A 26,760-nucleotide genomic window follows, 5' to 3' on the forward strand; every position below is an offset into this window, starting at 1 on the left:
GCACATTATTGTGCAATTGCACGAACCATTCTAATATTTAGGTTTTTAACAATTTGGTTTTACACATGTAGGTCCTACTGTCAGAGGTTTTGACCCACTGTTCGACCCTTTTTGCATATGGGGAAATGAGTTGTCCATGAATACCAGTTAAGTCAAGAAACTCAGAAAGATTGTTAGGATAAAGAAATTAGCGACAAAAAGCAACAAGATCTTTGTCTGCACAATGAAGAAGGCATCAGTTCACTACATGATGGTACTAACTATTATACCTTGCCTTTTTAATTCCTTTGCCCAATTTCCAATATAGAGAAGATATTTATGCACATTCTTGTTTTCAGGCCTTTCGAAAGAAGTTCATTGATGATTACCTCTCAAACCACCTGTATGGTCAGGAGGCGAGGAAGGTATTCATACAACACCCATAGTTCAATATTGAAGTGTTTCCGAAGAGGACGAAGGATGGACGGTCAATCATCCACGGGCACTGGTCTAAAGTTACAAAGACCTTCAACATCAATGAAGGCTCAATATTTGCCTTCTACTTCAACAGTTTTCCAGATGAGATACATCTGTCTATGTACCGTCTATGATGCTAATTTCGAAAGGCTATAGCTGTTTCATGTGAAACTTGGTCCTGGTGTAGTTGTGTAATGGGGTAGCTGAGTGCTGAAGCTATATGATGTTGTACTCTGATGTATTTCAATTATGAAAAATGAAATATATTGTGTGCTTAATATGAACTGTCAATTAGATTAATAAATGGATTATGAATAATCGGATAATTAGCCTGCTAGTGGCGAATTAGCCTGCTAATTGGATTTTGCTATTGCAAATGGTTGTTGAAAAAATACCGTGGGTGATGACCTCAGGCAACGCACACACTTTCTAGAATAAACCGTGTTGGATCAATGAATAATCACACACGACTTTCTCTTGAAAACTGTTTGCGTCAGGCCACCTTGCACAAACGTTTACCACATGAAAACTGTATGTGATGGACAGCCTTTGCCGCACAGTTTCTTCCATGGACCGTGTGTGATATATTCAATAACGCAAGCGATTTAACGGGAAAAATTGTGTGTGATGTACCTGTGGACGGAACATTTTTGTTCGAGCGACTGTGTGGGATGTACATACGAACGGACACGTTTAGCAAGGACTGACTATGTGGGATGTACTTGCGACCGGAAACAATTTTGCCGTATAATTATATCTTTTTTAGCTCCACTATATGTATTTCCGTATTTGAGCGCTCGCCAGTCGCAAACGACCTCATTTTGCCGAACGTGTGTGCCAAGAGGGCATATCCCCGACGGTTTCTGGGTCGTGTAGGAAGGACCCCCTTATCGCCCACACTCACTTGGCGACAGTTCCAAATGCCGTCGCGGAAAGGGGTTAAAAATCGTTTGTTTAGGAGCTCGCTATACTAGTGAGAGTAGCTCCGTGCAGAGCACTGTAGACATAGAAAAATTGCAAAATACATATGGCTCTAAATGTGGCAGACCCGTTGACTAAACTTCTCTCACAAGCAAAACATGATCACACCTTAGTACACTTTGGGATGTGAACTAGTCTATTGACTCTAGTAAACCCTTTGGGTGTTAGTCACATGGAGATGTGAACTAATCACATAAAGATGTGAACTATAAGTGTTAAATCTCATGACGATGTGAACTAGATTATTGACTCTAATGCAAGTGGGAGACTGAAGGAAATATGCCCTAGAGGCAATAATAAAGTTGTTATTTATATTTCCTTATATCATGATAATGTTTATTATTCATGCTAGAATTGTATTAACCGGAAACTTAGAACATGTGTGAATACATAGACAAAACAGAGTGTCCCTAGTATGCCTCTACTTGACTAGCTCGTTAATCAAAGATGGTTATATTTCCTGACCATAGACATGTGTTGTTATTTGATGAACGGGGTCACATCATTAGAGAATGATGAGATGGACAAGACCCATCCGTTAGCTTAGTGTTAATGATCGTTTAGTTTTATTGCTATTGCTTTCATCTTGACTTATACATGTTCCTCTGACTATGAGATTATGCAACTCCCGAATACCGGAGGAACACCTTGTGTGCTATCAAACGTCACAACATAACTGGGTGATTATAAAGATGCTCTACAGGTGTCTTCGATGGTGTTTGTTGAGTTGGCATAGACCGAGATTAGGATTTATCACTCCGTGTATCGGAGAGGTATCTCTGGGCCCTCTCGGTAATGCTCATCACTATAAGCCTTGCAAGCAATGTGACTAATGAGTTAGTTGCGGAATGATGCATTATGGAACGAGTAAAAAGACTTGCCGGTAACGAGATTGAACTAGGTATGATGATACCGACGATTGAATCTCGAGCAAGTAACATACCGATGACAAAGGGAACAACATATGTTGTTATGAAGTTTGACCGATAAAGATCTTCGTAGAATATGTAGGAACCAATATGAGCATCCAGGTTCCGCTATTGGTTATTGACCGGAGATGTGTCTCGGTCATGTCTACATAGTTCTCGAACCCGTAGGGTCCGCACGCTTAACATTCGATGACGATTTGTATTATGAGTTATGTGATTTGATGTACCGAAGTTTGTTCGGAGTCCCGGATGAGATCACAGACATGATGATGAGTCTCGAAATGGTCGACACATAAAGATTGATATATTAAAAGGTTATGTTTGGACACCGAAATAATTTCAAAAAGGTTCGGACATTTTCCGAAGTACGGGGGGTTACCGGAACCCCCGAGGGGTTAATGGGCCTTCATGGGCCCTTGAGGAGAGAGGAGGCAGGCGACCAGGTGGAGGCGCGCACCCCCAAGTCCAAATCGAATTGGACTAGGGTTGGGGGGCGACCCCCCTTTCCTTCTTCTCCTCCTTCTCTTCCCCCCTTCTCCTTCTTGGAATAGGAAGGGGGGCGGCAAATCCTACTTGGACCGGGAGTCCAAGTAGACTCCCACCCTTCCCGCGCCACACCTTGGCCGGCCTCCTCCTCCCCCTCCTTTATATACGTGGGGAGGGGGGCACCCCCAAAGACACACAAGTTTCTCTTAGCCGTGCGTTGTGCCCTCCTCCACAGTTACACATCTCGGTCATATCGTCGTAGTGCTTAAGTAAAGCCCTGCACCGGTAACTTCATCATCACCATCGTCACGCCGTCGTGCTGACAGAACTCTCCCTTGGCCTCAACTGGATCAAGAGTTCGAAGGATGTCACCGAGCTGAACGTGTGCTGATCGCGGAGGTGTCGTACGTTTGGTACTTGGATCGGTTGGATCGCGAAGACGTTCGACTACATCAACCGCGTTACTAAACGCTTCCGCTTTCGGTCTACGAGGGTAAGTGGGCACACTCTCCCCGCTCGTTGTTATGCTTCTCCTAAATAGATCATGCGTGATTGTAGGCAAATTTTTTGAAATACTGCGTTCGCCAACAAAAAAGGAGTACAATTTTTTTATATTGGATTAATTTATTTTAATACTTGATCATTCTTACTATGTTTCGACATGATTTCTTTGCGAAGAAAATATTTCAGTTAATATTAAAAGATTATTTCGAATCAGTTTATGACATCCTCTTCGATGCTTCATTAACTAATCGTTAATGCTTCCTACGCTTCACACACATGCTTCGTAATAATGAAAACTGGGGAAAAAACCTAGAGCTTCTCTACCTAGCAAACCTGGTGCATCAGAAAACATTACATCATGCTTCCATGAACTTATTCCCTCCCTATTTTCTACATCCCTCCCATGATTCACACAGACTATGTGCATAATGGAAAAAGATGCATCCTACACAAACTGGCATCATTCACATGTTTGTCACCATAGTTGACAACCTGAGGATTGCCAAACAGCCGAATTCAACAAGCTGCAACACTTCTTGCTCTTTTTTTGTGTGGAAATGCAGCACTTCTTGCTACTTCCGAACTACTGCCAGGCCACGAACTATCTTGAGGAGCTGAAGCAGGATGGCGATCTGGATTGAGGAAACTACCATGGAAGCGGGAAACAACGTCAAATCAATCTCATGGGTGGCTATGCATTTTTTCTTGATCTGCAGAGAAGGACGGAAGCAGGAAGCAACGTCTACGAGAGGAAGAAAGGAAACGCCTGGAGAGAGAATCAGAGCTGATAGTGGAGGGCGTGAGATGCGGGAGCAGTTACGAACGAAGGACTCAATTTTAGCGAACTGAAAAGGCTAATATAGCACGGGTCCTCGGGAGCATATCTGAGTGCCATCGACTAGTCTAATACGATGCAAAGCATAAGACGTCTGATGTCTAGTGCTGCCCTTTATGAAAAGATATGATAAAAGTGGTAGTAGGAGTAGGTTTTTGATCACCAGTTTTTTTAAGGTTTTGATCACCAGTTAATAGTGGTAGTTGCTGTAGTTTTTCTTTTTCTTTTTGCTAAATACTCATGTTTTTTCATATCTGTTGGAGGTGCTGTAGGAAGGGGATCACACTTTTTTTGACCACCTTCGCCCGGTGCCACCTTCTCCTGTTGGCCTCATCCTACAGCTCAGCAGCAGCCCAGCCCCTCCGTCTCCATTTCTTTTGTCCCTCTCTCTCTCTCGGTGTTAAAACGCGGCCGCCGTACGCGCATTGCCTCCTTCCTTCCGAGCAGTCGCTGGCTCGCTTCGACTCTTCTCCTTCTCTCCTCTTGCCGGGGCGTTCTTGGAGGGGGACTGTAGCTAGCCTAGCAGTGTTCTTGGAGCTGCTGCCGGTGGAGGTCTGCAATGGGGAGGAGCGGCCATGCCTGCTCCGTTCTTGGGTCGCTGCTGCTGCTGCTCCTGCTGCTGGGCCCGGCCGCTGCGCAGAAGGGCTCGACCTGGAAGACGCTGAGTGGTATACAAGCTGCACTTGCCTCTTGTTTATTTGCTTAGTCCGTGCGTCTGCGATCTGATTCTGATCTGGGTTGACTTGTTCTGCGATTCTTAGTTCATAAGCTCGCATCTTGCTTGCGATTTCTGATTCGGCTTCGATGTATGGGTTGGATCTTTAGGATTAAGACGGGGCGAGTGCCCGGTCTTGCTCAACCTTCTGCTGTTTCTTCAAGAACATGGCCTTGCTGAAAGTTTCAAGGCTCGAGATTTCTGATTGGAAGCTTGGGGGCCGGTCATGATGCCTCCTTTTAAATTATTTGCATATAATATGAAATTTTGGCACAGCCGTCGGCGGTAGCCTCTTCTGCCGAATGCCATTTGGTTAGGATACGACAGCAACATCTTTGTGACTAATTCAGATGACGTAGTCAACGCTTCTTACCGCGTGAATGTTCATCGACTGTTCTTGGGTTAGGTTAGATCACTAGCTGCTGGCGTTTACTGTTCATCGACTGCTTATGGAGCAGGGGATTGTTTGCCCAGTTCGGTGGATGTCAATTTCAAGGAGTGATTTCCTTCTTCATGCATCAATTACAGTGGTCGATCATTTAATTGGCCATGCATGTAAAATACAGTAGATTTATACCACTACCCTGGTACTCCCTCCGTTCCTAAATATTTGTCTTTCTAGAGATTTCAACAAGTGACTACATACGAAACATAATAAGTGAATCTACACTCTAAAATATGTCTACGTACCTCCGTATGTAGTTGTCCATTTGAAATGTCTAGAAAGACAAATATTTAGGAACGGAAGGAGTAGTTTTTTACGGAGTTTCTGCTGTGGCAATACATTTATGAAGTATTAGTTGGACAAAAAGTTACATCTATGAAGCTATGATCCATCCATTGTTCCTCCTGGCTGTTCTCAAGCCTAACACTCACCTCATTGTTTCAGGCGATGCTCCAGCAGTCATAGCTAAGGGTGGTTTCTCGGGCCTATTTCCCGACTCCAGTGACCCTGCTTATTCGTTTGCTGTCAGCAATCAGGATTCAGCCCAGTGGTGCGATGTTCGGTTAACCAAGGATGGCGTTGGCATCTGCCTTCCAGACATAAAAATGGATAACTGCACAACCATATCCGATCTTTTCCCAAAGGGAAAGAAGACCTACCGTGTCAACGGTGTGTCCACGACGGGGTGGTTCTCTGTGGACTATAACAGCATTGACCTGACCAATGTAACTTGTAAGTGCAAATGCAGCTTGCAGTTCTAATGTTTTGAGCATCTTCATTGCATCTTTCTCTTGCTTGATTAGCATTGTTGCCTTTGCTTGTCTAACCCAAACTTACTACTTGTTACAGTGCTGCGAGCAATCTTGTCTCGTACAAATAGGTTTGATGGAAGCTTCACGCTAGTTCAAGTTGAAGTTGCACTGTCGCAATATAAGGCCCCTGCTTGGTTGAATGTTCAGGTACATCAAACTTTGATTACTTTCAGTGTACTACAATTGAAGTGATCTTCTCTTATAGTCTGTCTTGTTTGTGTAAAACTCAGCATGACAGTTTCTACAGCCAGTTTAATCTGAGCATGAGAAGCTATATCCTGTCTATGTCAAAGCAATACACGGTTGACTACATCTCGTCCCCTGAAGTGAGTTTCCTCAAAAGTCTAGTTGGAAGGGTTGGCAGGAAGACAAAGCTTGTGTTCCGTTTTCTTGATGAAGGCCTTGTCGAGCCATCTACAAATCAGACATATGGCTCAATGCTGAAAAATCTATCATCCGTCAAGACTTTTGCTTCTGGAATACTTGTTCCCAAACACTATATCTGGCCTGTTACGGCAGATAATTATCTGCAACCCTCTACTTCAGTCGTGGATGATGCTCATAAGGCAGGCTTAGAAATTTATGCTGCTGATTTTGCCAACGACTTTGCACTCAGCTACAACTACAGCTATGATCCGTTAGCAGAATATCTTCGCTTCATCGACAATGGTGCCTTCTGTGTTGATGGTCTCTTGACTGATTTCCCTATCACTCCATTAGAGGCCATCGGTGAGTCCACATTATATGATTTCTTCACAATGCTATAAATGTTCCTTCAAGAAACTCACACACCCAAGCGGCCACTTTGTCAGGGCAATCTTTCATCTTTTATTGACTCTGTTCTAATCATGAAATAATCCACTTTCGACTTTTGGTATTCGTATATTTGAACAAGTTGGAGTATTAGTTTGGATCATGGCTTGTCTGATCTTGACTATTGATTTGTTCTATGTTTTGTTGCTGCAGGCTGCTTCAGTAACCTGAACAACACCAAGGCAGATCATGGTATGCCTCCTTCCTTTCTTTATCCATTCTTAACTCCTCAATTTAGTACTGTTATTGACCTCCGGACTTCACATTTACGTTGCAGGGGCACCTCTAGTTATCTCCCACAATGGTGCTAGTGGTGACTACCCTGACTGCACTGACCTAGCTTATCAAAAGGCAGTTGTTGATGGTGCAGATGTCATTGACTGTGACGTTCAAGTGACAAAAGATGGCATACCAATATGCATGAGTTCCATTGACCTAATGGATGTCACTACTGTTGCATCCTCGCAATTTGCTTCTCAAGCGGGTGTCATAAGTGACATTAAGGCTGTTGCTGGAGTCTATACCTTCAACCTCACTTGGGAGGATATTGCAAATAACCTGAAGCGTAAGTCAGTCTGAACTCTTTATTAGTAAATCTGGTTGCTGTATTTTTCTCTCTTGAGAAAACGCAAGTGGCAAGAGCGTTGCGCATCATTTCATTGCAAGGGAGGCTGGGAATAGGGAGGGAACTGAGAAATGAAAAAACACAACACATGCAAAATTAGTGGACATCCCAGGACTTTGGTAATAGTCGTATTCCTTTGCAGATAAGAAACAGTTTACTAGACATAAGTTATGTGTGTAATTCAGTTTCCTTCCATTAACTGAAAATAATAGTAAGTTATGCACGATCATGCCATGCCATTTCATTGTTGTACAAAAAAATCAATCGTTTGGTGAAACAATTGATCGTCCATCTCTGGAGTTACTTGCCCTCGTCTATCACTTACTCGAATACTGACATTTCCGTGTTCACAGCTATGATATCAAACCCATTTGGCCAGATTGGCCTATCAAGAAATCCCAGAAACAGGAACGCAGGAAAATTCATGAGATTATCAGACTTTTTGGCTTTTGCAAAAGGAAAAGATTTGTCAGGAATCATGATTACCGTGGAGGTAAGCATGCATTTAAATATGCTGCAAACCCGTAATTGAGTGATGTACTCTTCCCATTTCCTGCATCTCTTGTTGAGTCGGCTAGCAAAAAGATGGGTTGTTAGTTGAAAAAAATGATACTAATACTGAGCGATTGATTGGATTTTTTGCAGCATGCTTCATTCATGGCAGAGAAACTTGGGTTTGGTGTGGTAGATGCAGTGATCAAAGCTGTTGATGACTCTGGTTACAGCAAACAGAGCGCCCAGAAAGTGATGATCCAGTCAACAAACAGCTCAACCCTGGTGAAGTTCAAGCAGCTGGCCAAGTATAACCTTGTGTACAAGATCGACGAAGTCGTGAAAGACGCGGCGCCTTCCTCCCTCGCAGACATGAAAAAGTTTGCGGACGCTGCTTCTGTCAGCATCAAGTCCGTTTACCCAGAGTCGAGTAATTTCCTGATAAACCAGACGAACCCTCTCGTCAAGTCCCTGCAGTCTGCTGGCCTTCCAGTCTATGTGTACCTGCTGAGGAACGAGTTCTTTTCTCAGCCGTACGACTTCTTCTCAGACGCCACGTCACAGATCAATGCCCTTGTGCACAAAGGGGGAGAGGGAGGCGGAGTGGATGGACTCATCACCGATTTCCCGGGGACGGCTCACAGATACAAATGTGCGTGCTCTTGTTGCCTTTGTAACCAACATTTTTCATCCCGTTCACCATGGTACATGCTGGAGTGAAGTGAATTCTTCTTGTGTTTGCGCAGTGAACTCGTGCAGGAACATGGGGGACAAGACGCCCTACTACATGCTGCCTCCCCAGCGCGGCGGCCTGGTTGGGGTCATACAGGATAAAGCAGCATTGCCACCAGCAATGGCCCCAGAGCCGGTGTTGACTGTCTCCGACGTGGCGGAGCCGCCCCTTCCTCCGGTGAGCAACACCACACCTCCAGCGCCTTCCCACGCCGCCGCCGATGTCTCCGTCTCGATCCCGATCACTGCAGCGGTGCTAGTGCTATGCGCTTCTCTGCTTATCTGAGGAGCACTAATCATTCTTTTTTTGCCACCTGTTCTATTCTATGTAGCGAGCGATTCATTTTTCCTTTTGCTTTGGGTCTCATTTGGGGTGGTGGATGTTGAGGTTAAATGTTGGATGATTCATGCCTGGATGTGATGTGAACTGGGGACTTGATCTTTCGATGAGAGAGGATAACTACGATTTTGGGTGGGATTTGACCCTCACGATCCGGCTACCAACCGTACAGGAAGAATCGTACACGACTGATATCCTGGCGCAAGAAGAAGGGGCGACCCATATCATCTTGACTTGGTTTTGCTTCCCCTCTTTTTTTAAGAATACCGAGTCGGGTTCTTCTCCTACCAGTATCCGAACCAACTCCACGGCGTTATCGACCGAGCCAACGGCGCGATCGACCTATTCACGAAGGATTTTTCCTGCAAGCAAATCGAAGAACATGCAAGAAAATAATAGCCAAGCAATCTCAAAATTGCGAATATGCTAGATGGGATTAATCTCACAAGATGGGGTTTCAATAGGATGTCTTAACGGTCGCACTAGCCGCTACGAGCGAAGACAAATAAAAGTAGCAATATAGCTAAACTTCTCTAAACAAAACCCGAGTCTAAAACATAATCTAGGGTAACTATTTATTAGAGGCAGACGTGCTGTCGAGTCGGTTCGCTGTGTCCCATCCGAACTCTGCTTCGGGCGTACGTGCACGGGCCCATGTGCACGGGCCCACGTGTAGAGGCCCCGCAGCGTTCCAGGGACAGACTGAGAGTCCACGATCTGATTCCTAATCCAAGTGCTTCGGTCCTGATGCCCTCTGTCTTTGTGCACGTAACATCAAATGATGGTTGTGATGGATCATGGATGGTTCGATGGTGCATGCATGGCATGTACATGCATGTGTACGTGTTCCATGCATATGAACTGCTCCTCATTTTCACACGGCTCTTATAAAAATATTCTGGTATTCTGCATACAATAAAAGAAGGTGTTGTATTTCTACTCCGAGTATTTGGTGTTGATGTGGACATAGCCTCCATCGATGAGACCAAAAATATTATCCTCATATACAATAATCAGGTGATTCCTATTAATAATTATATAAATTATAATTTTATTACTCGGAGTAGAAATACAACACATTCTTTTATTGTATGTAGAATACCAGAATATTTTTACAAGAGCCGTGTGAAAATGAGGAGCAGTTCATATGCATGGAACACATACACATGCATGTACATGCCATGCATGCACCATCGAACCATCCATGATCCATCACAACCATCATTTGATGTTACGTGCACAAGGACAGAGGGCACCAGGACCGAAGCACTTGGATTAGGAATCAGATCGTGGACTCTCAGTCTGGCCCTGGAACGCTGCGGCCTCTACACGTGGGCCCATGCACATGGGCCCGTGCACGTACGCCCGAAGCAGAGTCCGGATGGGACGCAGCGAACCGACTCGACAGCACGTCTGCCTCTAATAAATAGTTACCCTAGATTATGTTTTAGACTCGGGTTTTGTTTAGAGAAGTTTAGCTATATTGCTATTTTTATTTGTCTTCGCTCGTAGCGGCTAGTGCGACCGTCAGAGATTAATCCCATCTAGCATATTCGCAATTTTGAGATTGCTTGGCTATTATTTTCTTGCATGTTCTTCGATTTGCTTGCAGGAAAAATCCTTCTTGGATAGGTCGATCGCGCCGTTGGCTCGGTCGATAACGCCGTGGAGTTGGTTCAGCGATTGCCGTGGATATCAGTCGTGTACGGTTCTTCCTGTACGGTTGGTAGCCGGATTGTGAGGGTCAAGTCCCACCCAAAATCGTAGTTATCCTCTCTCATCGAAAGATCGGGTCCCCAGTTCACATCAAGTGGTATCAGTTTTCAGGTTCATCGGTGACAGATTTACAGTTTTATTAGGTTAGATTGTTTTTCAATCCTACAACCCACAAAAAAAACCAAAAAAATTAGATTAGTTCATCCGCTACACCTATCTTTTTTAGCCTTTAGCAATTTGCATCTAGTATTTGCTTTGTTGAATTTTTGGTTGCATTCATCCTATCATTAGTGCTGGTTTAGATTTGTTTGAAAAGAAATTATCTACTAGATCAATTTTCTTTTTGTCCCCTGTAATTTTCCATCCGAGCTTATCAAAAAGAAAAACGAGATTGCATCTGTTCTTAGCCGCAAGACAATTGGTTTTCTGGACGCTACGCACACACGGCTTAACTTCCGTATTTGTTCATATACATCCGAGATTCTCGCAAGTTATTGCAACCTACAAATCTGAGTTCTGTTCACACGCCTTTCCACGCCATACCTCATCCATCGTATTTCGCGCAACGCCACACACAAGGCCTCTTTGTCTGCCATCCCGTGTTACTATTCTGTCTGCCACCCATCACCGCTGCGTCTCCTTGTGAGTTGCCTGTACGGCTGGTCATAGTGGAGAGTAACTTAGACTAGTAACATACATATGTTACTAGTCTATGTTACTACCTTCATAGTGGGTAGTGTCATAGGTGTGGTAACATAGTTGCCTTCATTTATTACTTTGTAGACTCATTATGCATTGGAAACCGCTATGTGATGGTAACATATTATGTTACTCTATTTGCCTCTCTCCTCATTAACTACTTGCCACATCACCAATTTTGCTTATGTGGCATCTATGTTACTACCTATGTTACTCCCACTATGACCAGCCTACTAGTGCACGTTTGAGTATCCTTTAATTTCTACTCTAGTACTAGTACGTGACCTGATCGTTTCTAGTTGCATCTAATTTGGCAGCCTCTTTCTCTCCTGTTTCATCTTTGTGTATATACTTGAGAGAGAGAGAGAAAAAAAGAAAAGAAAAGAAAAGAAAAAAAAAGAAAAAGAAAAAAAGAGCGAGAAAAAAAAGTGAAGACACAATAAAGTCGAAGAAGAAAAAGTAAGAAAAAAAGAAGATCAGGCTGGTTAGCATCTTTTGGAATATCTCTTACTGTTTGGAACGTTTGCTTTGTTCATATACGTGATATCTGCTGCACATTTTTCTGCTCCCGGCTGCCATACATTGTCATTTATACCTCACTTATATCTAGCTATTTAGAGCTATCATATTTTTATCGATTTTCACTCATTTGATTTAGTATCTGGGCTTAGATTGTTTTCTCTCTTACTAGTCGACTGCCAGCACTAGTTAGGAGTTTGAGCAATTATTCAACTTGCATTGCTTTTTGCTAAATTGTGCCACTAATATTGTGAGTTGAGAAGCCTTTGCCAAGCTACACTTTTTCTACCAATAAGTATAGGTTCCAGCTCTACTGATTCCTGGTTATCGCTTCATCCAATCTTCATCGGTAGTTTGAAGCCAGCACCAACGCGCCGATCACCACCTGTTGCATTGGTAAGAACAAGTAAGATTTTGATACTAAGTTTGAGTGTGAGCGAATTTTGTCCACCATATCCTGTTAGTTGATAGGGATTATACATTGTGTTTTTTTCTCTTTCGCTAACAATGGCACAGGATCAACCCACACTTGAGGGCCTCACCGCGGATGTGAAAGTCACCAGCGAGCGTCTCGCCCAACTTGAGGGTGCTTAGATTGTGGCCGAAGAGAGGCTCAAGGCCATCGAGGATGCACAGGGTGTTGCGAACACACAGCTAAAGGACATCTTGTCACGTCTGGACGAGTTGCGGACTGCACCCCCCGTCAACAACAACGTTGATCCTCGCAACTCCCCGGGAGGCGCCGCTATTTCACGCGCTCGGCGTGTGCCCATGGGTCATCCTCAACACCCAGCTACTGCCACTGATGCTGCCACCATAAACCAGCACCAACAAATTCCTCCCCGTGTCACTGATGAACATGGGGACAATTACGAGGATTATTCTGGTGACACCGAGGTCGACCACCACAATGACCGTGCTCATCAGCAACTGCGTTTCAACCATCAAGGTATGGCACGAGGTCCACATAGGTATGATGTTCGAGACTACGACCACTCAAGTGCTAAAATTAAATTTACTATGCCTGTTTTCAATGGTAAATATAATCCAGATGTTTATCTTGACTGGGAACTTTCCGCTGAACAAAATTTTGCATGTCATGATATTCCTGAGAACCAAAGAGTTAGGGCAGCCACTAGTGAACTTACAAACTTTGCTTCTATGTGGTGGAGTGAATATTGTCGTATTAATGCAAATAATATACCTACTACTTGGGATGCTTTAAAACAAGCTATAAGACAACGTTATGTTCCTTCCTATTATGCTCGTGATAAACTGAATGAATTGCAACGTTTAAAACAAGATAGCAGTTCTGTAGAGGATTATTACCAAGAATTGCAAATTGGCTTAGTGCGATGTGGATTAGTTGAAACAGAAGATGCTATGATGGCTAGATTTTTAGGTGGTTTGAATCGTAATATTCAGGATATATTGGACTATAAGGAGTACAATTCTATTACTCGTTTGTTTCATTTTGCTTGTAAAGCTGAAAGAGAAGTACATGGACGACACAACAAGGGACGAGGTAATTTTTCTACAGGTCGCCGCTCCTCATGGACACCCTCTCCTACAGTTCCGTCCACTACTGAGTCAACACCACCTATCTTGAACAATGATGCACACCCATCAAGTTCAAAATCAGCTACACAATCATCGGAGACTTCAAAAGCAATTTCTCTAGCACCCACCACTTCGTCTGGACGCACAAGGGACATGAAGTGTCATATATGCAAAGGTGGCGGGCACTTGATGAAGGACTGCCCAAATAAACGAACATTCATTGTACGGGAAGACGGTGAGTACTCCTCTGCTAGTGATTTGGATGAAGATACACGTGCTATGCTTGCCACTAATAATGTAGGTGACATTAAGGAGCATGACACAGAGGAGATACATATTAATGCTGAGATGGCCGATCAGTACCCAAGTCTTGTAACGATGCGAGTATTTAGTGCCCAGGTGGGGCATACTGAGATGCCTCAACGCCATAATCTTTTTCAAACTAAGTTTGTTGTCAAAGGGCATTCTGTTCGTGTGATCATTGATGGTGGAAGCTGCAATAATTTGGCGAGTATAGAGATGGTCGAGAAACTTTGCCTCACCACTACGAGACACCCCCATCCATATTACATCCAATGGTTTATCGACTGTGGTAAGTTGAAGGTAACACGTCGTGTGCGAGTACTATTTACACTTGGTTCATATCATGATTATGTTGACTGTGATGTTGTACCTATGCAAGCTTGTTCTTTATTGTTAGGTCGGCCTTGGCAATATGATAATAGTGTTACTCATCATGGTAGAACAAATTCGTATACTCTTGTGTTTGAAGGAAAAACCATCAACTTGCTTCCTATGACCCCTGATGAAATAGTAAATGATGGGAAATCTAAATCAACGGATCGTGCTATGCACACTATGCTTGCTATCCATTCTGAAATGTTTCTATTGAGTGTACCAACTTGTGATCCGGATATACATTGTACCCATATAGTTAGTTTGCATCCCCATAATTCATACATAGACTTTGTGTGGGATCAAACTTTTCATGATATTCCTAATGATGCTATGGCAAATTTATTTCATCCTCATGAGTTAATGCCTTTGGAACGGCCTATATATGTGCATTCCAGTTACCCAGGACCAACCAGATCGGTGGTCACAACACACATTACATTGTCAGGGAGGTTTGAAAGCCAAACACATTGGTTCCCATAGGCACCACTACAGCCTAAAGCAGCCAGTTCATGGGCTGGGACATTACAGGCGCGTGGACAGTGGTAGTCATTCCACTTAATAAAACCGAAACGGAGCAGGTATTTGAGCTCGCGAAAGATGACACCCAGCAAGGATCGATCAGGAGTTCCAGAATTGATGGCCTGCACAAGAGCCAAGCAATCAGTCTGAAAAACAACACGGCCCATGCACATGATCTTCAGCAAACCGGACAGCACGCAGCAGGGCAGAAGCTTCAGCATGAAGAGCATCGTACATGTTTTCCAGCACTCGGCGACAGCGAAGAGGATGTCTCCAGCATGGTCCCGAGCAATGCACCCCCAGCCACCAGGTTGTGACAGGCCCCTAAAAGCTGCATCAATGTTGATTTTAACCACATCCAGAGCTGGCTTAGACCCATTTCTAAATCCTCTGCACTCTTGGCTGTACAAGTTTTGCATTGTATTCCCGCCATTCAATGACATGTCTCGTAACTGACGACTGAAACTCCTCCACTGATGCTCTGTTTTGGTTATGATTCGTTTTGTTCCTCTCTGTCCACCACAACCACAGGAGGCAAATTGCTTTTAGATTTTCATCCTTGGGTATACGAAAGAGCTCCTCCAGCAGCCGGCGAGATGTTTGGCATTCAAGCAGGCTTTGACGAACACCCTTCAGACCACAAGCTCTCCACATTTTCTTTACCTTTTTGCAGCGCAGAAACAAGTGCCCTCCGTCCTCCGGCAGTCGATGGCACACCACGCAACTTGTGTCCAGCTCAACTCCAATGTGCTCCACGTTTCGCAGCAAAGGGTGACTATTGTGAGCCAATCTCCACATGAAGTGATGTACCATCCCAGGGCAATTCACCTGCCAGAGGTGCAGCTACATTTTCTTATCCTCCTCCCGCCCTGACGAGCATTCACCAGTTTGCCGCTGGCATTGGCGCCGAAGAAGGTCGACGTAAATCCTATACGCTGAGCGGACAGAGAATAACCCCTTCCTGTCAAACTGCCATGCCACGAAGTCGTCATGATGTTCAAAGATCGGAATCGACAAGATCACATTTGCATCCTCCTGACAGAAAGTTTGCCTAACCAGCTGAGTATCCCAAGAGTTAGTGTATGGATCAATCAACTCAGCAACCCTAGTCAACAGGGTGCTTCCCCTCCTCGTTCTTGGGTACCTGACCGCACCAGAAGGTAGCCATGGGTCCTGCCAGATCCTAATATTGTCGCCATTGCCAACTCGCCACACCATCCCCTCCTTAATGACCTCTACTCCCTGAAGGATGCTTCACCAAACATAGCTTATGCCAGGAGCAGTTGCAGCAGAAAGAATGTTCCCATCCGGATAATACTTGGCTTGTAGGACACGAGCACAAAAAGAGTCAGGGGCTGACGCCACACCTGCCAGGCAAGCATTGCGATGTTATCACTCTATGATTGTTAAAGAGAAGAACTGATGCATTCAGCCCCCAAGAGTCTAGAGTTGCGGTCCCAGACCAGATTTTGATGTGGGAACTCAGAGAGAGTTCCAGATCGGACGGCCGTCCGATTGACATCGGACGGCGAGATGCTCTTATTGCGCCTATGGCCGCCGGTTGCTTGTGTGGCCACGGCCACAGCTAGGGCAATGATCCAATCTCGAATGTCGTCTGCCTCTACGCCCACGGCCGTGGCGGTGGCGCGGCCGGCGGGGAGGTACGCCGTGTACGTCGCGGCCGTGCCGCTGAGGGCTCCTCAGGGTCCGGCCCAGGCCCTGATGTCTTCGGCCTACTCGTTGGGTCTGTGGGACCTTCAGCACTTCATGGTGCTCCTCCGGCCCGACCCTGCCCGAACCCCAACCCGAGCCCAGGTGATGTGAGGCCAGCCGGAAGGAATCCGTCCTCTCCCTTTTCGACCCCGCAAGATGCTCAGAGGGCGTTTGGCTTGGCTGGCTTGCAGGAGCAGGAGCAGGAGCCGTCGTTGGTGTTCGATTTCCAGCCTCGCCACCCGGAGGATGCTCTCGCCGCCTTCTCCGTGCTCTCGCGGAGCAAAATACCGGGTAGCTAAGCCGCCGGCGCCGGCCTCTCTGCGTGCTTGCTTGGGATTTTCTTTTTCTTTGTCAAGAAGAAACGGAAGCAGAATTCTGATTCATCTTGTCTGCGACGACGGGCGGACAGGGGTGGTTCGGAGGAGAAGGCTGCGGAGGATCCCTGACAGGAGGAGCTGGTTCGTCGGCCTAAGCGACGGCGACGGCGACGCCGCCGACGCCGCCGAGAGGTTCAGCGAGCGCTGGCCGACCGACCTGGTCGTCGGGAACCACGACTGCCGAGACTACACCAACGGTTGGCAGGCACAATTGCCGCTTTACTTGCACATTGACATTGCCATCTCTTCTTTTCATCATCTCAATCTTTTGTTTCTCTGTGTGTGTGTGTGCGCGCATGATCTCGTTCGCAAGGGCTGGTGGAGGTCTTGACAGGACAAAAACGTGTCCTCGACGCGCTGAGATCAGCAGGCCGCCAATGAGGCCGCGCCATCGTGGGGTGGGCCGGACTGCTTTCTTCTTACCTTTCCTTCTTTCTGCTGCACTAGCGTTGTTTACTGAATCTTGCTCCAGACATCGTCTCAACATATTCGTGATATACATACATATGCGTAAATGGTAGTACCATATGGTTGAAAGAGACAGGCTTGGATGATTACGCCAGGTTGATTCACTCTTCTGTTGCTTGTCCGACGGAGTTCATCATGCTTCTTGTGTTACTGTTTTCCAGAGATAAGTTGCAATTCCTTTTAAGGAGAAATAAGTTGCCGTTTCACTTTGCAGATGGTTGATATATCAGGATTCCGACTGCTCTCGCCCATCTGTGAATTCTTCTAATCCTAGACCAAGAAAACATACTGTCTGCAACTACTAATGAAACGCATCAGCCTTCTCGGACAAAGGTGTGGCATAAATAAGAAATGCACTTCGAGGAATTCCTCGGCTGGAGCTTGAAGCAAAAGTAGGAAAAACCAATCAATGTAATCAGGTGCTGGTTGCTGAGTGAGTATCTGGTAATTTGCTGTCAGTAGTTCTTTTACACATATTAATTTGCTATCAGTAGTAAGTGAAGCAAAATGTTTACTAACAAAATGGAGGAAGGAATATCCAGTAGCACTTGGATTATACTAGTATATGGCTTCAGCAAACAAACACAAGTTTCTTCTGGATTCTGTTTTCGAAATGTGTTCCTAAATGAGAGATGTTTTTGTAGTTTAAATTAAACTGATTTAAGCTGCAAAAACGGCTTACATTTAGAAACACAGGGTGTAATTTCTTATATTCTTCTCCATTAGAAGTGGCAACTATACACAGTACATCACATCTCCCTGCTGACCCTAACACCCAATGCCTTCCAAACAATGGCAAGTTAGGACATGATGACCAAGTGCCATCGTTGGCTGGCCACCCTTGGGCTCTGGCTCCCCTCCGTCTCATAATGTAAGACGTTTTTTGACACTACACAAAACGTCTTACATTATGAGACGGAGGGAGTAGCAGTCTAGCACCCAAATGCTTATTGGCGTTTGCCGACTAGTTTGGACATGATGACAGAGACAAAAGGAATGTATCTGGGGGTTGACTATCTCCATTCTTCTTTCTCTCAAGTCTGACAACAGGAGGCTTATCGAGATATCGTCAAAATCGGAGGTCACAACTCACCAACCTAACAAGACAAGGTGATCTGCTGTGACATTTCATCCATGATGGGTGTTTTTACTTTCTGTCTGTAGCCCCTACCTACCCTGGGACTGCACCTTATCAACAAGGTAGCAACTCAAGCCCTGGGCAGGCAATCGATTAGCGCTGTGCCTGCAACACTGGAGGCAGACCCCGGTGTTTAATTAGCTGGCCACCCAAATACCAAAACCTAATCTGCACCGTGCTTTTACTTTCTGTCTGTAGCCAGCTGCAGCATCTTTTCGCTACGTAGGTCCTAATCTTTTAGCTGCACAATCTAATTAAGCCACCGCTACTTTGACTTCTGCCTGAATATAGATTAATCTTGGTGTGCAGAAATGGTAGTGATGTTGCACAACAGATCATCTGATTTGAAGGTGAAAAGATACATCAAGACCATGTTGAAATGAATGTGTTGTTTGTGCGGTATTAATTGATCCTAATGGACTTTCTTTTTTCTTTTTTCCGAAGCGCCTCTACAACAGGGCATATTTTATTAATTATTCATCAAGACTTCACAAAGAAATACATCAATAATTCTGAAGTCACCTTCTTTGGCAACAACAGTCGCTACCGCTCGGGTCGCCCCCCGCTCGGGCGACTCGGGTGGCTCCCCAACCCTAGCCGCCGCCGGGGCTTAGCCCATCCTCCTCCACTCCTCCCGCCGCCGCCGGAGGACGCCGCCAGCTTGCGCCCGGAGGCCGACGGCGGTGGCGGGGGCTCTTCCTCCCTCCCGCATCTCAGGGGTGGCGGGACCCCAACATGCGTGGAGGTGCGGCCGATCTAGAAGCGACGGCGTTAGCTTCGACGGCGGCGGCGGTCGGCCCTGCCTCGGGCCACAGGCGGCTGCTGCTGCGGCTGACCTGGATCGGGCGGCGGCGCGATGCGGTCTTCGGCGGCATGTCATCTGGCTTTAGATCGGCGGCGGCGTCGAGGGCCTGGTGGACTGCTTAGCGGCACCCATGGTAGATCTGTTCTGGCCGGTGTAGCCAGTGGTGGCGGTCATCTTCTTCGTCGGCGGTGGCCGGCCAGAAGCTTGGTGATCGGATCTCGAGATTCATCATCTAGTCCCGTCTGCGAGTTGGGGAGACATGGTTGCCGGTGAAAACCGAGCCGACGGCAGGCGATGGCGGCGTTCTACGCCGTTACCTTGATGAAGGCATCGTCTAACTACTGTCAACCCACTCGTGCTGCTCCGGGGGAAACCCTAGGATCTGGTGTTCTAGATCGGACGATGGCGGCACTGCGGTGTCGTTTCTTTTTTGGGAGCATCGTTTGTGGACCAGCGCTAGAAGTCAGAGGCAGGAGGTGGAGCGGCTTCGTCTTGCACGGAGCTTCGGTGGAGATGTCAAGTCATGCCTGACCGACAGGTGTACGCTTGGTCATGCCTGGTCGGCAGGTGCTACGCATGACAGATCCTCCAAGGACTTCAAGCTGTGTCGGCTGGTGATACTTGGCAGCATGGCGCTGAGGTGTATCAGTGACGACCGCGACGTGTTCAGCTGTTTGCGCGCAGGGAGGAGGTGCCGTTGGGTGCCGTGGTGGCGTCGACGATAGCTGGACCGAGCAAGGTTGATGCATCAGTACAGTTCTGAAGATGGAGCGGTGGTAGTTGGCGGCGGCGGCCTCTGAGAGCACGCCGGACCAGTGTGTGCCCCAGACCCGGCAAGTGGCTAGGTTGGGGTCTCAGGTTGTAGATGTTAGGCTTGGCTGCGATATCTGTTTGGTATTAGGCTCAGGCTATCTGCGCCCCTTCATCAACTGGATAGGTGTAGCGACAGTTTGTTGCTTAGACGGCGGCTTTAGTCTTACTGTTGTATTGATTTTGTAAGGTCTTGTGACAATAATTAATAAAGTGTCCGTATTCATCGCTCAGATGCAGAGGCCGGGGGTCATCCTCCTTTTCTAAAAAAAACAGTCGCTACACCTATCAAGTGATGAAGGAGGTGCACATGATCGGGGCCGCCTACCCTAACCTCGCACCAACGCCGAACATCAAAACCGGAAGCCCCAACCAAACCATCAAACGGTGGGTCGAGGGCACAAACTGGTCCAGCATACTAACAGCGGGCGCCGCATGCACACGCTCCAGAGGCCGCCAAGAACCATCTTCCGTCGATCCCTCTTCAGAACTGGTTTCAATGTACTGACCTTGCCAGGCCTGCCGTCGACGCCACCACGACGCAAGACGGCGCCACCTCCCTACACGCGTCGATCATCCCGCATCCATCGCCGAGACCCTACCACGCCACGCCATCGAGACTCCACGTCGTTGATGTGTCACAAGCAACATCGCCCCATCGCTGAAACCGTCCACTGGTCCCTCTAGATGATGAACAACTCCAAGAATGACGCCCCCACGGGAGGAACGACACATGAGCGTTGTCATCACCCGATCAACTGATAAGGGTTTCCCTCGGAGGTAGCGGAATGAAGTTGGAGCTTCACCTCGATGATGCTTTCAAGAAGAAAACGATGCCAAGGGCATCGCCATCATCGGCTACGCCCACTGACCGAAGACAAGGTCTGATGTAGGGTGGAACCCTAAGGCTGATCTTTCATGATTTGGAGGGGATCTCACGAAGAACACGAAGAACACACGAGAGGGTAAACGAGAGGGAACACTCAAATCAACGAGAAATGATCACACATGTGCTAGATCCATGAACATAAAGAGTGATACATGATCCAAAACACAACAAGAGACGATACAAACGGTCGGTAGTTCTTCCCAATCCGTGACGAGATGGGGTCTTGAATCCGCGAGGGGATCTTCCCTTGACGGGGTCTTGAATCCACTTGGGATCTTCTCCGTGGAGGCCTCCGTCTGCAACGGAGTATATATCAAGTGGATGAGCAAAGCTCTATCTCTAAAATGAGCTAAAACCAATGCTAACCCTAACAAGAGGGAGGAGGAGGAGTATATATAGTCTAGGGGCGAAAGGGTACATGGGCTTCGGCCCAACACGCTGTGCACAACAGGCGTCGGACGTCCGACCGTTACCGGTCGTCCAGTGGCTCGTGAGGGTTCGACGTCCGGTAATGCTCGGACTTCCGACATTTCGGCTCTGATCAGGTGGCGCCAGATATCCTGAGGCGGTCGGTCGTCCGGTCGTCAGTCGTCCGGCGAGCTCGGATTTCCGCTATTTTTCTTCTGTGAGGTGGCACCGGATTTCTGGAGGGGCTCTGTTGTCCGGTCGCTGGGGAGGTGTCAGATGTCCAATCCATGGCGGTTGTTCGGCCGCTGTAGCATTCGCTGGTTGGCCCTTCAGTATGGTGGAGGCTCCAGGCATCGGAAGTCAGACGTCCGACGTGGTCCAGTCGTCCGGTGGCTGTAGACTTCAGGCAGCTTCTCCGTTTAGTCCTTGTATTTGGTGTCCTTGCTGTCTTGTCCGTTGGATGTAGTTGCTCCGTGGCTTCCCTCTAAGTACCTGATCACACATAGGGTCTCCACTTGAGGTAGTAGCCATGTCTCACATGTGAAAAGTGGTAGTTCGGAGAGGAGCGAGTTCACCTTAGTTTCAATAGCCCTTGCTCGAGCTCTAGTCATTGGTCCATGTGGTGTCGTAGGAGATGAAGGTAGGTCCATGGGGATGACCGTAGGATGCTCCGCATCAAGATCTTCATATGGATATGCCCCACGAGATTCCAACCGACATCCTGTACACCGGCTAGACCAACTTCAAAGCCCCAGATCAGGCTGCCTAGATCCGGCGACTACCCACAGCAATACTGCCACCACGGGATCCCTGACTCTCTGGCCATTGCCGGAGAATGGCACCGCTAGAGCCTGTGGGCGGGCTGCCACCCCACCTCCCCAAACCATGAGAGTCATCGGGAAGGATCCCTGTCCCGCTCGTCATTGTCGCTGATCCGAACCAACAGGAGCCAAAGCCACCAGATCACGGGTACAACTCCGCCTCGGACATGGGCACCACCACACCATGCTGCCAAGGGCCGCCTGAGCTTCAGCTGCTGCCGCCGCCCCGGGATCCAGGGCGAACGTCGCTGCCGCCACCAGCCACACCCCCATACCTCCGGCAGAACCCCACCAGCAACACAGCAAGCACCGCTGCTGTGAGGGCCGCACCCCGTGGATCCAGGAGAGGGAGGAGAGGCCCTCCTCCGCCGCCGTTGCACGACGGAGGGGGACGTGGGTCGCTGGCAGCAAAGGTTGAGGCCTCCTGTGTCGCTGTGCGGGGGGGGGGGGGGGGGGCGAGAGGAGTCTGCTCGAGAGGAGTTCTCTAATCATAATGGACTTTTCTTACAAAAGGAGGATGAACCCCGGCCCTGCAGTTGATGCCACCACGATGTCAGACAACGCCACCTCCCTATGCGCGTCCATCATCACACATCCGTTGCCGAGACCCTGCTGTGCCACGCCGCCGAGACTCCACATCGCCGATGCGAATAAGAAACACCGCTCCACCAGTAAAACAGTAAAACCGTCCACTTGTCCCTCGATCCAGTGCACACCTCCAAGAATGACGCCCCCAAGGAGGGAACGACACGAGAGCGCCGCCATCATCCGATCAATTGATCAAGGGTTTAATGGACTTATCTGCTCATTTTTGGTTTGTTTGGAAAAGACATGCTGCAAGTCATTTTCCGTGCTGACCATCCATTTTGTTTTGTATAAAAGATTTTCATATCTCCTCCTATGCCTCTAGAGTCTAGAAACTACTCATGACTAGCGTGGCCACTTGTGAAATCACAACCACTAAGCTTGGAGATTGAGACACGCTCATTTCAGTGTGATATTTGGATTCGCATCGGTGGAAATTCGACGAAACACGCTAGAGTCATTGTCGCATATCCGGAGCGGGGTTGCTGGTAGGTTGTACTTACTGAAGTGGCGCGATCTTGGATATCTGGATACCACTACCACTATGCATACGTACATGATCCTCACCGTCACCGGCCATCATGATCATGGTCACAGGCTATATATTTCAGGTTGGGATCTCAAGTATCAGCCCTGAGGCCTGAATTTGATCTCGTATCAGTGAAATCCTGCTTTTTGGCACACCCACTCATTTCTCTCCATGGTCAGCTCTTTGTACCATGATTGTGATGTCACAATGGCTTTCAGAATGTACGGACAGCACAGGCGCGCCTCTGAAATGTCGTATGGTCAAGTGTCATTTGCGTCTACTACATGCTCGAGTGCTTGCTAGTGGTTATGTTCAGTGAGGAAGCTCCGATCAGTGGGCAGTAGCCACCTGAAGCTTTCTGTTGCCATGGTGAATTCACCAGCCCGGTGTACATCAAATTTAGAGTTAACCGAATTTAGCCTTTCAGAACTAGAGATTCGCTGCAGTAGTTCCCCAGAAAGAGTCGGTCATACAAGTGGTCTGACTCTGACAGAACAACGTGACTGTAGGCATTCTCAGTGCTCACCCTTCATCAGAAAGAAAAAAAAAAGAAAGATAAGATAGGGACAAATGTTTATTTCCCTTAAAAGTTCTAGAAGGAAATAAAATGAAATCGGAGCGTCAAAAGAACAAAGAACGAAACCAAAGGGTACAAAAAAAGGAAGAGATGAATCTTTGTTGACATGTAGAGTAAATTGCAGTGACCTTCAGAAGTTGAGATTAACCGAGAACGCTACAGTACATAACATAGGCTAAGAGAAGCCAATCGGCATGGCATCTCTACTCTCTAGTAGTGGTGGTGGACTGGTGGCGGTGGTGGTGGTGACCTTTACGTACATCCAAGATACATCACTCTAATACTCTACTAGTTATACACCATACACAGCTAGTTATACGCAACCCCAATCGTACATACTTACACAATCCTACGCGTAGATGGCATAGCGCATGCTCTCGCGCACCATGAGGTGGCTGACCTCGTCGGCCCGTGGCCGCCATACGCTCGCCGCCCAGGCTTCCTCCGTCGGCAGGTCCTCGCCGTCGAAGCGGACGGCGCACGCTAGTGCCAGGAGCGCCCTGGCCAGGGCGCCGCCCACGCTCGGCGCCACCGCCGCGGCGGCGCCGGCATCGCCGAGGCCGAGCGCGCTCTCGTCCACCACCCGCGCCGTAGACCTCCTCCCCCTGCGCCGCCGCCACCGCAGGCCCTGCCGGACGAGCGCCACCACGTCGCCCCACATGTCGACCGCCGGCAAGAAGCTAGACACGGGCGGCACAGCAGTATGGAATGTACTGATCACACGTACGTACGTGCGCGGCCTGTCCTCGAACTCTCACCACCAGAGCTTGGCGGGGACACGGCAGCCGAAGCACATCCTTACGTGCACGCACACTCTTGTGGATCACACGGCTCGCACCACGCCCATGGATCCTCCCGTGCTTGGAGCGACCAGCTGCGTCGTCCACACACACAGCATCTCGGTGGGGGTTGTGGCAGATCACAGGTATGGTATATATGCGCGCTGGTCCGAGGGAACTAGAAGGGAGCAGAGGTGGGAGATGGTGGAAGCACGCAGGGATCACGATGGTTTATATGGAGGGAGGAAGAGGAGACAGGCGGAAGAAGATGATGGTGGTGGGGAGAGGGGAGCACTCAACGGCACGTACTAGTGGGGGTGGATTCCGCTGTGCGCCTCTGTGGTGCTGGTGGTGCTTGTTTCTTTCCTTCACCGTGTGCGAGTGTGACGGGGAGACGCAAGCCAAACCCAAACTAACGCTGTGCTCTGTGCATGGAAGCAATTCCCCCCCTTCTTTCTTAGAGATAAATGTTTCCTATATACTGTAGATGTTGTTTGCTTACGGCATAATAACGTCACCGGTGTTTTCCTATAAACTTCGTTCGCAAGTCGACTAAGGAAAGCCTTCCTCCCCTCAATCTTCACCGGCGAGTTTATGGATTCGCCTCCACTCCGCCTGCCGCTCTGGCGGCGGTGGCGGGAAGGGGATTTCTGGTGCCTCGAATCCGGCTAGTAGATAGGTAGCGGTTTAGTCCTCACAGGGACGCGTTTGGACGGATGGCGGCACTTCCTCTCCGAGTCAGTCTTCCGGATTTCGGTCCTCCTCAAGTTCGTCCGCTGGGACGGATTAGACGAAGTTTCGGCATAGATTCCTGCCAGCTCCTCAGGTCGGTGAGGTTAGGGTTTCTCGTCGTGCATACACAACGGCGATATTTGGTGTCAGTTTCTTCAGATCTATTCAAGGATTCAAAGGCGACGTGTGCGGCTCTGGGGCGCTGGTCCTTAAGGGCACGTGCACGAAGACTTCCCGACTATCATTGACAAGGTCAGGCCGGCTCCGGTACGGACGCAGTGACAATGGTGCGTTGGCTGCTCGTTCCGGCGGTGGCAATGGTCACTCAGTGGTCCATGAACCTTGATGTAATTTTTATTATGTTTGAGGTGTTTTATACTTCCGATGAATCTTTATAATAGATTTGATTCGTCAAAAAGAAAGAAAAACGTATAACTCCATCCTCCGGACTAGAGTGGGAAATATATGAGTAAATCACTAGCATGGCATTAACACAAGTAAACGCATACTGATATTCAGTTAAGCAAGCACATACTACGATAATTGCAGAAAGATGTACGTATAACGGATAGCATGGCTAAAACAGTAGGAGCGGGATAAACGAGTTATACCCTCCAATAGGCCATGCAGAGGCCGCGGCGGCGGTGGCGGCAGCATCATCCTCGGCGACCTTCGCTTCCCAAAAACTTCGCACACTTATATAGGCGCAGCCGCGTGGAGAGACGTGGGTCGAGCGATCCAACGTCTCAGATCGTGGCTCAGCTGTCAGAAAACTCTCCGTTACTGACGAGGCGGGCGGCGGAGGAGGAGTGTGACGCCCGGATGATTAGGCTACAATAATTCCACGCTAATGATGCCACATCACCTCGGTTACTGTTACTAATCTCGCGATGGTTCAGAAACGGTTCGAATTCAAATTTAAAATCGAGTCAAACAATTAAAGTTTTCAAAAGTCAAAACTAAAATGTGCTTAATGTGGCAAATAAATCATGGATATTATTGGTGGAGTAACAACATCTTTATAAAATATTTAAATACCCTAAAGTGATTAAAACAACATCAAAAACAATTAGTTATACTCCTAATATATTTTACCAAATACTAAACTATTTTTATTCTGGGGTAAAACTTCTTAGAATAGTGGATTAATTTGACACTCTACTTTTAGAGCTATTTTCATATTTTACTAAACAAAAATATAGTGCAACTAAAATAAAACAGAAAGAAAATGAGAAAACAACAACAAAAGGAAAATAAAAGCCCCACCCCTCGC

At 47.5% G+C, this 26,760-nt stretch overlaps 3 protein-coding genes across 7 annotated transcripts; 2 read left to right on the plus strand and 1 right to left on the minus strand.

Annotated features, from left to right (window-relative positions):
• Positions 1-4,564: 4,564 nt before the first annotated feature.
• On the plus strand, positions 4,565-9,314 carry LOC123137153 (glycerophosphodiester phosphodiesterase GDPDL4). Its single transcript, XM_044556760.1, has 9 exons — positions 4,565-4,859; positions 5,796-6,083; positions 6,201-6,310; positions 6,394-6,892; positions 7,130-7,168; positions 7,254-7,541; positions 7,955-8,094; positions 8,247-8,745; positions 8,840-9,314. The coding sequence occupies exons 1-9, from the start codon at positions 4,751-4,753 to the stop codon at positions 9,109-9,111; spliced, it is 2,244 nt and encodes a 747-aa protein (XP_044412695.1). The 5' UTR covers positions 4,565-4,750; the 3' UTR covers positions 9,112-9,314.
• Positions 9,315-16,188: 6,874 nt separating this feature from the next.
• Positions 16,189-18,136, plus strand: LOC123137154 (uncharacterized). 5 transcript variants are annotated; one of them, XR_006467814.1, is made up of 5 exons: positions 16,199-16,671; positions 16,761-16,860; positions 16,979-17,143; positions 17,260-17,509; positions 17,629-18,010. XR_006467814.1 is itself a non-coding variant. In XM_044556762.1 (5 exons), the coding sequence occupies exons 1-4, from the start codon at positions 16,390-16,392 to the stop codon at positions 17,325-17,327; spliced, it is 615 nt and encodes a 204-aa protein (XP_044412697.1). In that variant the 5' UTR covers positions 16,204-16,389; the 3' UTR covers positions 17,328-17,344; positions 17,629-18,136. The 5 variants fall into 5 exon arrangements, 2 of the variants coding, with proteins under 2 accessions (XP_044412696.1, XP_044412697.1); XM_044556762.1 differs by having other exon boundaries at positions 16,204-16,671; positions 17,260-17,344; positions 17,629-18,136; XR_006467813.1 differs by having other exon boundaries at positions 16,189-16,671; positions 16,979-17,509; positions 17,629-18,069.
• A 5,913-nt stretch (positions 18,137-24,049) lies between these two features.
• Positions 24,050-25,160, minus strand: LOC123134139 (uncharacterized). The gene has a single exon (XM_044553461.1). It carries the CDS (start codon positions 24,635-24,637, stop codon positions 24,326-24,328), a length of 312 nt encoding a protein of 103 aa, XP_044409396.1. The 5' UTR covers positions 24,638-25,160; the 3' UTR covers positions 24,050-24,325.
• Between the last annotated feature and the right edge of the window lie 1,600 nt (positions 25,161-26,760).

This window comes from Triticum aestivum, chromosome 6B (genome assembly GCF_018294505.1).
Source record: "Triticum aestivum cultivar Chinese Spring chromosome 6B, IWGSC CS RefSeq v2.1, whole genome shotgun sequence".
NCBI classification, from domain to species: domain Eukaryota; kingdom Viridiplantae; phylum Streptophyta; class Magnoliopsida; order Poales; family Poaceae; genus Triticum; species Triticum aestivum.

Coding starts and splice junctions, on each gene's coding strand:
- LOC123137153 (XM_044556760.1), top strand. CDS start 4,751: ATGGGGAGGAGCGGCCATGCCTGCTCCGTTCTTGGGTCGCTGCTGCTG. Junction 7,542..7,954: donor TATTGCAAATAACCTGAAGC/GTAAGTCAGTCT, acceptor CCGTGTTCACAG/CTATGATATCAAACCCATTT. Junction 8,746..8,839: donor GACGGCTCACAGATACAAAT/GTGCGTGCTCTT, acceptor GTGTTTGCGCAG/TGAACTCGTGCAGGAACATG.
- LOC123134139 (XM_044553461.1), bottom strand. CDS start 24,637: ATGTGGGGCGACGTGGTGGCGCTCGTCCGGCAGGGCCTGCGGTGGCGG.
- LOC123137154 (XM_044556761.1), top strand. CDS start 16,390: ATGCTCTTATTGCGCCTATGGCCGCCGGTTGCTTGTGTGGCCACGGCC. Junction 16,672..16,760: donor GAACCCCAACCCGAGCCCAG/GTGATGTGAGGC, acceptor GCTGGCTTGCAG/GAGCAGGAGCAGGAGCCGTC. Junction 16,861..16,978: donor CTCGCGGAGCAAAATACCGG/GTAGCTAAGCCG, acceptor ACGGGCGGACAG/GGGTGGTTCGGAGGAGAAGG.